The sequence below is a fragment of the Bombus pyrosoma genome, linkage group LG14 (assembly GCF_014825855.1).
Source record: "Bombus pyrosoma isolate SC7728 linkage group LG14, ASM1482585v1, whole genome shotgun sequence".
Taxonomy (NCBI): domain Eukaryota; kingdom Metazoa; phylum Arthropoda; class Insecta; order Hymenoptera; family Apidae; genus Bombus; species Bombus pyrosoma.
In genome coordinates, this window is record NC_057783.1 from 10,240,062 (window position 1) to 10,248,960 (window position 8,899).

Consider the following 8,899-nt stretch of genomic DNA (forward strand, 5'->3'; position numbering starts at 1 on the left):
ACTTAATTAACTACTTAATTTCATATCACACGTATCGCAAAAAAAAAACAGTTTATAAGGAAAAATCTATGCAGATTACAAAATGTAAAGGCGCTCAGTTTGTAAATTTTAAATGTAAAAAAATACAAAGGGCTCACTGGTATTTTATTTTATTTCAGGCAGTGTATGGTGCAACTTATCCGCTATTCCTGATCCGACCAAAATTTCCTACAGTCTTTACACGAACGGACCGCGTAGTAAAGAGAACAAGTTTACATATGTACGTGTGTACCAGGCGTATATCTTCTCTAGTCTCACCTCGAAGGCGTGGAAGGTCGGGTGTTTTGCAACAGGGTATTTCACGCCGACACAGCGTTAGAGAACTACGTAGCCCGTCGCAATGGAATGGTCTCGGCTGGAAGATAGGTCACCAGAGTGACGGAGAGAGAAACAGGAATGAGCTCGATATGGAGAAGAGCATCAAGAGTAACAAAAAGACACGTGGAACGAAACAGGACGATGGATAAGCATCCCAGATGGAAATGTAATGTGGGCGAGACGCAGGAATTCACGCATACCAGAACACTAACTATTGTGAATTATAACCACAGAAAAGAAATTTATAAAAAATTGTAACATGCAAGATATTCAGCGTAAATCTAGATATCTTCTTCATCCGTAATAATACCAGAAATGTTACTTGTGTCATTGAAATGGTTTCAAGAAACAAATCAGACGGAAGAAAAATTTTTCTCAAGTATCATTTTTGGATGATTTTTTCAATATCACCCATGACTTTTTACGTATATACACATAATTTTTGTTTCTTTACGTTATAGCTAACATTACTGTGGATTTATTCATATGTGATAATTGTGATTTTTAAATTGAAAAATTTTTAAATTAGCGTAGAACTTAATTTCAACGAGAATCCATGTTGCCTTATAGTAACACGCGGGTTTTGATGAACTCTGGTGGTAATGTCTGCGCAATTTGTTTCATGAGTAACTCAACGATATAGTTGAGGATTGAACCTACGTTATAGCGTCAATAGGCAATCTCTAAATCATACTTTTCGCAAATGTTAATAAAACGTCCCTCGAAAGAACAAATAAATCATATCAAAATGGGACCACGAAACTCATAAATCTGCCTATTTATCGAATTCGAAAAACAGGTTCTGGTTTCTAGGACGGGCGAAACTAAAAATCATGGAGAGATTCTACTTTAGCTATAAATCCTCCTTATCGCGTCTCTGGGAAGACACAGTGCGGCAAAAGAGCATAAACTGACCCAGCACACAAGGAAAAAGATCAACGCGCTTTTACAGAACAGTCTGGCCACTATCGAGTTTATTCCCTCGCCGCGATAGAATAGGAAATGCACGAGTTATGCGCTTTAATAAATTCCCCGAAGGCACTGCCTCGCAAAAGCAGCTGGACAATAAAAATCCATTGACCAATTGTAAAACTCAACGAACTATGAAACGTCGAGTAGAGCATAACTCCGCGCCTTTCGAAACCCCCTTCAGCTTACTATTTCCCGTTTCGTAATGCCCGATCGTTTGCGAATCCCGTTTCACGAGAATTTGTTTCTTCCTCGAAAATCAGTAAAAACAAAAACATTCTACTTTAGAAGGAATTTGCATGCGGAGATAAAATCCTAGATTTGAGTTAAGCTTGATTATTACGTATCCTAGAAGATGCTTTTGTATTCATCCTATATTTTGGCAATTAATAAAAAATAGAGAAAGTGCTCACGCTTATTCGTGATGAAAAAAAGAAAGAAGATAAAAGCGGAACGTTCTTATAAATTGTATCGCCAGGCACGTTAGCAAGTATTTTCAGTATTCACGGAAGAAACGATCGCAGCGAAGAAGAAAGTACTGCTGCGTGTTGTAATCTAAAACCGTGGAAATGAAAGCGTTCTAGAGGATGGGCCTTTATGATACGGCAGAGGAAGTTCTGCAGTCATCAAGCATGGTCGTCGTTTGTCGCTCGCGTGAGGAAAACGCGCACATGAACACATACCGTATACGAGAAAATCCATTTCCTTCGTTTCTTCGAATGCTCCAAATAAGAGTGGTATTTCAATTCTTAATCGGTCGAAAGTATAAACTAGATATTTGAATGATGAATATGTTCGATATGCAGTATTCGAACTAAGGATATCTTTTGTTTCATCGACACACTGAAAAACCACTCCATAGTGTTTTATTTCTTAAGAAAGATTTATCTCCTAACTGATAAGATGAAATCATGCAGAATTTCTTCCCCTTTTTTCGAAATGTTCAAATGCGTCGAAAAGCAGTTGTAACGTAAGTCTTGAAACAACATGCAACGAAAAATCTGAAAAAGTTTATAAATTATTAAAACAACCATTTACGTAAAAAATATATGAAGCCGAAGCGCAAAGTTTAAACCACACAGACAGCCTTCGTTTCATTAATCAGTAGAATCGTAGGTTCATTGCAACCATCTCGCCGCATGCTCTATTACTCAGGTGGAACAGTTTTGACGGAATTGTGTCTCATCCGTCTCTAAAGTTCTGGATCCCAGGTGAACAAGAAAGCTTCCCAGATAACAGTCTGCCCTCGGAGGGTATCGTCATAGGTTAAGGGTAGTCAAGCGAAACGCTGTTTTCTTTCTTCCCACGTGTAACTTCCGTCCAGACAAAATGCAGGTTCGTGTAGGTGGCGACGGAATGGAAGTAGCCTCCTGAAGATTGCAAAGGCAATTTCCCCCGACAATGTGGTCCACTTTATTCCACGCATAGTGCGTGCCCTTTCTCTTAGTATTCATGCGTAAGGGTTGAGTACGACGATGGGAATTCAGTCTCTTTTATTTTTCCGGATACGCCCTTCGTCCTGCAGAAGGGACCCCCTTGTACGATCAGGAAGGGTTGAAGCGACTAGAGGGTCGAATAGAATAAAAGAAAAAAAGTAACGCCTCTTGAAGTTCTAAACGAGTCAGGCTGTTCTAAGGGAGCATGTCATAGTGATTTTGGTACTTGTTTAACTTCTTAAAATTTCAAAAATATAAAATTCTTAAAATGTTTAATGCTACAATGCCTCGTTTTAAGAATTGATATGATTTAATCGCGACATGTACATTTAACAATGTCATCATCAATGTTAATTATTAAAAAGATGTCAGAATATATGTAATGAATATATGTATATATAAAGCTACCAACACTCGAAGTCTCTAAAGAAACGGCAAAGACCTTACTACTTAACGTAATACTAAATTCCTAGCGCACGAGTAACAAGAGCAGGAACTAGTCGGTACATATTTCTATCAATACGAAATCTGTCAATTCTCTGACAATTCTAACATCATTTTATTCCGAATATCTAAACTATTAATTATTGCCAAAGTACTGTACGCATCTTACTTCCGTTCTCAACGCATACCGTGGCGCCGCATGAATAGATGTACACGGGTTCATTGAACTTCCGTTCTGCTGGAAGTCCCGTGATCCCTATGAGAACAATAATTAACATTCAAAAAGGTGGAGGCTTAGGGAACGGATTAACGACCACTCTCGATGGAAAACTGGAACACCGTACGGAAAGGTCGCACACAGACAAACAGGCTTCTGTTCCAGAAACTCGATCAAGCTTTAAGGACCTTATTTGAAATTGATGCACGCGGTTGCAGTCGACCGTGCTATCCATTTGCCATCCAGCCGCGAGAATCTTCTTCTTTGGTTTCCTTAGTCAGGCTGCTATTTTGTCAGGCGTCGACTCGAAATAGATACTTGGCCTCGTTCGCATGATACGTCATGCCATGAAAATATAGGCGCGTAGTACTTGCAATTGGACACGGGTAGACATATTAGAACGTAGCCGTTAGAAATGTACGTCAGATACAAGAATTGTCTTTTCTCGACAGACAGAATCACGAGGAAGATATAAATGTGCATGAAGCTGCACAGCACGAGAGACAATCGATTTACTTAATTGAAGGAGTATCTTCTTTCTAGTGGTATGAAAATATAGTAAAACCAGGATTTTCCAAACACTTCTTATTCTAACGTTCGATTATCTGTATAATGACGAATAATAAAAGAACAAAAATATTCTAAATATAAATACTTAATTATCCTATATTCTCTGTCTGCCTATACTCCTCAATCAGACTATTGTTTTCAATTGATCATTAAATATGTGAGCAACGAAGAGGTTATTGAAAAAATTAAAGGGAGATTTGACAGTAGTCAAAACAGCAATAAATCAATGATACTTCTGTAAACAGTATTCAGTATAGTATAACACATTTAGAAATATTCATAACGAAAGAAGCAACTATCAGATGTTACGAAGCACAAAACGGAAAGATTGTTTTGAGTTCAAAAAGTTCATTAGGTCCTAGCCATTAATTTTAACAAAACTTTATAATTTGTCAGCTGAGAAAAATTGGAAGGACAGATTAAAAGATCAAAAAGCAACATTGGCCTATAAACTTTCTTTTCCTGTTTAAATATAAGACAATAAAGTATAAGGCTACAGATGAAAATCATAAAATATTATATTTTATATCTTTCATAAACGATTAATTTTAAAATTTAATGTTATCAATCAATTCCACATCAAAACTATTTTTCATTTAATTTTTGGACTAAATATGTATTTTCGTTAGCCTCTTGAAAAGATATTAATAACGTTAATTATACAAACTAACATTAATTAAATAAACTAACATAAAAGCTAAACTAATATCATTGGTGTTTCACAAAATATTATTGATTTGTCACCTATCGTTACCTATATCCTGGAATTTATAAAGTTTTATTTACTTTTATTTAATTCGTTTCAATCAAGTGACATAAAAGTCACAAATCAACAAAAATGAACTTGTATCTCCCCGTGTGATCTTCAACTGTAGTCTTCTGTTTTAACATACTCATAGCACCATCTATGAGGCTCAAAGTGAACTATGCTAATTTATTTTTGCCTTTTAGAAACTACTGTAGGGAGTTGCTTGAAGATTGTTATAGGAAACCACCCTTATCATTGACGAACGGCAAGATAGTCATGTTTCGTCATTGATTAAATACGAGTAATCGACTTCGATTTTCGAACATTTATCCATACCTCGTATCCACAACTTTTACTGCACTTGTGAAGATCGATGTATTGTACCTGGTCGATGCTGGTAATTATCCAAGAAAGCAAGCAAGTATTTGATTTTCAAAAGCTTTTGCTTTGCTTCAAAAGTGTCTAAATATTTATGTTTTCTCTTTAGTCCACTTCACTTATCGGATAACCTGGATACTTTATAATTTCTAATTATATGAACATCATTGTATCCCATCTGCCCTATACAAATCATTGTGTCAGGGATGTCTCTACGCTTCACTCATCTTTTTCTTCTCTCCCCACAAGAGTATCAATTACATTGTTACAGTAGAACACCGATCAATATCCCGTGGATAATATGTTCTGGATTATGTGATGCTTTTGAGTACTAGCAGTCGAACAGTGTCTGTCATCCAAATTTCTTAATTTCTAATTTTTATCTTTTTTACTTGTCATTAAAACTTTTATCTCTAATTGATAAAATGTTATTTTAATACGCAATCTGGTTCTTTTTCATAAAGTCCAGTTAAATATTCAACTTATAAACTTTAAATTCTAGCCATCTGACTTGATATAAATTATTGACGTGAAATTTAAAGTTAAAACTAGAATATTCTGTATTTTTTCGTATTTACGAATTTGAATGTTTAATAAAGCTAAAACTAGATGGGGCGGAGGAAAGCGTGAAGATTAAAAATAAAGTCGTTTAATGAAAAATTTCAAGAACCTTGTTTGTAAAAAGATACAGAAAATTAAGGTTGAAAGTCACTGAATGCTGTAACATTGGTCCAGCAAGATAGCATCGTGTGTTCAACTATGCGTTTAATTCGAAACCGAGCTTCAGCAGGCGCAAGTTACGAAAATTTGGGGTGGCTATAGTAGCATGTAATGGAGAGCCATATATAAAGAGGATTTTATTAAGCGACCACAGTTGAAGTTTCGACATGAAATCGGTTAGAAAACCAAAAGACTTTAGCATCGAGAGTATTCTAGCCGATAAATTCAGGTTTCTTCGAAATGACCAATATATAAACCCGTCTCAATTTAGTGTAACAAAAACTCATGAACTTGATTTACAGAAAGAAAAATTTGAAAAAAATATTGGAACAGCCTTTGAAATTAGTATAGAAGAAGATGTTGCGGTAAATACAAAAAATAATTTTGCATCCATTAAGGAAAATCCTGCACCGAATCCTGCGCAGAATTTACCGACAAACTTTGGAATTGGCACAAGAGATACGTATCGAATAAATAATGTGTTTAAAAATAACGAATTTAGTGATGCGGAAGATTATGGTGTGTATTTTCAACGAAAAAGTGAAGTTAACGTAGAAGAAAACGACGAAGTGAATTTCAAAATAATCAATTTCAAACAATATAAGGATGAGGAACATTGTATAAGTTTGCTAAATACTGAAGAAAATAATATCGTTAACCAGTCTTATAAAATTTCAAAGTTCGACATAATTGGAAAATGTACCACTGATATGAAAAGGTCCTGTTTAATTGCTGATGAAAAAAAACATATGACAGTCTATCAACATTTTTCAAAACCTCTTGAACAAGAGGAATTTAATTCCAATGAAATAAGCGACTCAAAAATAACAACGCACACTGGAAAAGGACTCGTAACAAATTCTGAATACGTTAAACCTAAGAAGGGTGATGAATATTACGAAAAAATAAATGAACGTTACGGTAATGTTAATATAAATGAACAACAAAATAACATAATAAATTTGAAAGTAGACCAAAGGTGTTATCGCAACAAATTTCAAGAAGAATTACTGAAACAAGATCACGAAAAAGAATTTGGCAACAAACAAATTAAATGCATAAATTATAGTTCTAATGACTCTTTAGAAAATAAAAATAAAGATTCAAAAATCAATTTCTCAAAAAAGTTGACAAAGATAGAAAATAGATCTCCGTCGTTTGATAATATGAAAGAAAAGCTAATTAATCTTTTAAATAACAAAACAGATTATGTAGAAGTAATGAAAAATGCAACAGAGTTAGAATGGCTTCGATGTACAAGGTATAAACCTCCAAAAATTCCTAGAAAACGTGCGATTGGGAAAAATAGACGAAAGCCCAGTCTTCATCCTCGAATACCATTTTCAACTTTTCAATTGGATTTTCTCGAGCAGCAATTTCAGAACAATGCTTATCTTTCAAAAGACAACGTATTGGAGATATCAAATGTCTTAAATCTTCCTCCTAACAGGGTACTTTCAAAGTTTTATACATTTATCACTAACTTGTTTTAATACGATTGAAACTATACATTATAATTCTTTATTCAAGAAAAAGTTAAGAACTTTTATTTTTGTTTCCTCTTTGTCTAAACTAAAATTTTCTGATTGTGAGCGACGATACTTAGAACTTAATTTTTTACAATAATCAGAAGATGTTAAAGGAAATAATACCTACATTTATCGGAAAAGGTATTTACGTATTTATACATATATTATTGTCATAATGCTGATTTGTTTCAGATAAAGATTTGGTTTCAAAATCGACGTGCCAGGGAGCGACGTGAATTTTGTATTAATATATAATAATACAATAAAAAATAAGCCTATTACACAATTTGTACGAATAACGAGTATTTATTTTCAAATATAATATAGTTATCTTCTTCAAAATAATATTCTCGTACAATTATTATATTTTAATAACATTTAATATTCTTTGAATATCACAAAATTATATAAACTTAAATTAATTCATTATGCGACTGAACTTTCGCACGTTCGCGGGGAGACGCGATCTCGAAGAAGCGCGCCAACGGGAGTCGTAAATTCCCGTTACGATTGACTAATCGACGCCACGAATCGTACGATCCCTTATTTCTTGTGGGATAATAATGGTGATTAATTGAAATAACGCTGCAGTTGACAGGTTACTATATATTTAATCGATCCAACAACTTCGGTGATACAATAGTGAATGCTTGTACGAACAACGACGAGTGAATACGACCTGAGACTCTTTTAGTATCGTTGCGTTGACTGACTGTATTCAACCGAACACTTCGTGACGACTTGACCAAGTGTGACGTGGTGATGACTGCTTGACCACTTGCTCGATAAGTGCTGAACTGGAACGCCCGAGAATGCGAATCGAATTGAAATTTGGAATGAGACTGCTGAACTGCCCTTAAGGTGTCTCGGAGGAAAGCTTGGTGTGGGTGTATCCTTTGACCGAAGAAGGCGGATTCGTTATTCACACTTTTTGTCCAGGAAGTGAGGGTAACGATCCGCGATGCCGATTGGTGATGACCCACTCTAATGAACAGGATATGCAGAAGTCTCCCACCAACGTACAGCGGCGGTGGACTTTGCTCCTGACGAAAAACAGCCTTTTATGATGGACATGTGACTTTTCCCATCCGGTGACTGTCCGCTTTCTCCGTGATTCCTAAGAGCGCCTAATAAACTCAAGGACCTTTCCAAGACCCAGCCATAAACTGCAAATACCTCTAGAATTAGAGAATTCTCCGGACATGCAATTTGACTGGCAAACATGTGTGGAGACAATGCAGCTAAAGGCTAATGTCTTTATGGTGGGTCCTTGGGTCTATTGAGAATCGGGAAGACTGTAGGTTGACCGTTGGCTGCCAGGTAGCGAGGGATGGCATGCGGGTGTTCTACGCGACATAACAGCGACAGCTGCATCGCGTCCTGAAACAGCCAGTAGCCAATACTGATGCATACACAGTAGTCACAGGACACACAATTATAGACAGAATTCGTTGTAATAGTACCGACAGTTTTTTGTGAAGATATATATATTTTAGAAAGTAAGGTCGAGCAAGGGTTACATGTATAGAAA

General features: G+C 35.7%; 1 protein-coding gene across 1 annotated transcript; it reads left to right on the plus strand.

Annotated features, from left to right (window-relative positions):
* Nucleotides 1–6,006: 6,006 nt before the first annotated feature.
* LOC122575002 (homeobox protein 10-like) lies at nucleotides 6,007–7,623 on the plus strand. The gene is made up of 3 exons (XM_043743301.1): nucleotides 6,007–6,807; nucleotides 6,967–7,290; nucleotides 7,561–7,623. Exons 1-3 carry the CDS (start codon nucleotides 6,007–6,009, stop codon nucleotides 7,621–7,623), a joined length of 1,188 nt encoding a protein of 395 aa, XP_043599236.1.
* Nucleotides 7,624–8,899: the final 1,276 nt, after the last annotated feature.

Excerpts from the sequence above, each read along its gene's own strand:
- LOC122575002 (XM_043743301.1), top strand. The coding sequence starts at position 6,007 with ATGAAATCGGTTAGAAAACCAAAAGACTTTAGCATCGAGAGTATTCTA. Across the intron at positions 6,808-6,966 it reads ATAACATAATAAATTTGAAA|TTGACAAAGATAGAAAATAG; the intron begins GTAGACCAAAGG and ends TTCTCAAAAAAG. Across the intron at positions 7,291-7,560 it reads TAAATCTTCCTCCTAACAGG|ATAAAGATTTGGTTTCAAAA; the intron begins GTACTTTCAAAG and ends GATTTGTTTCAG.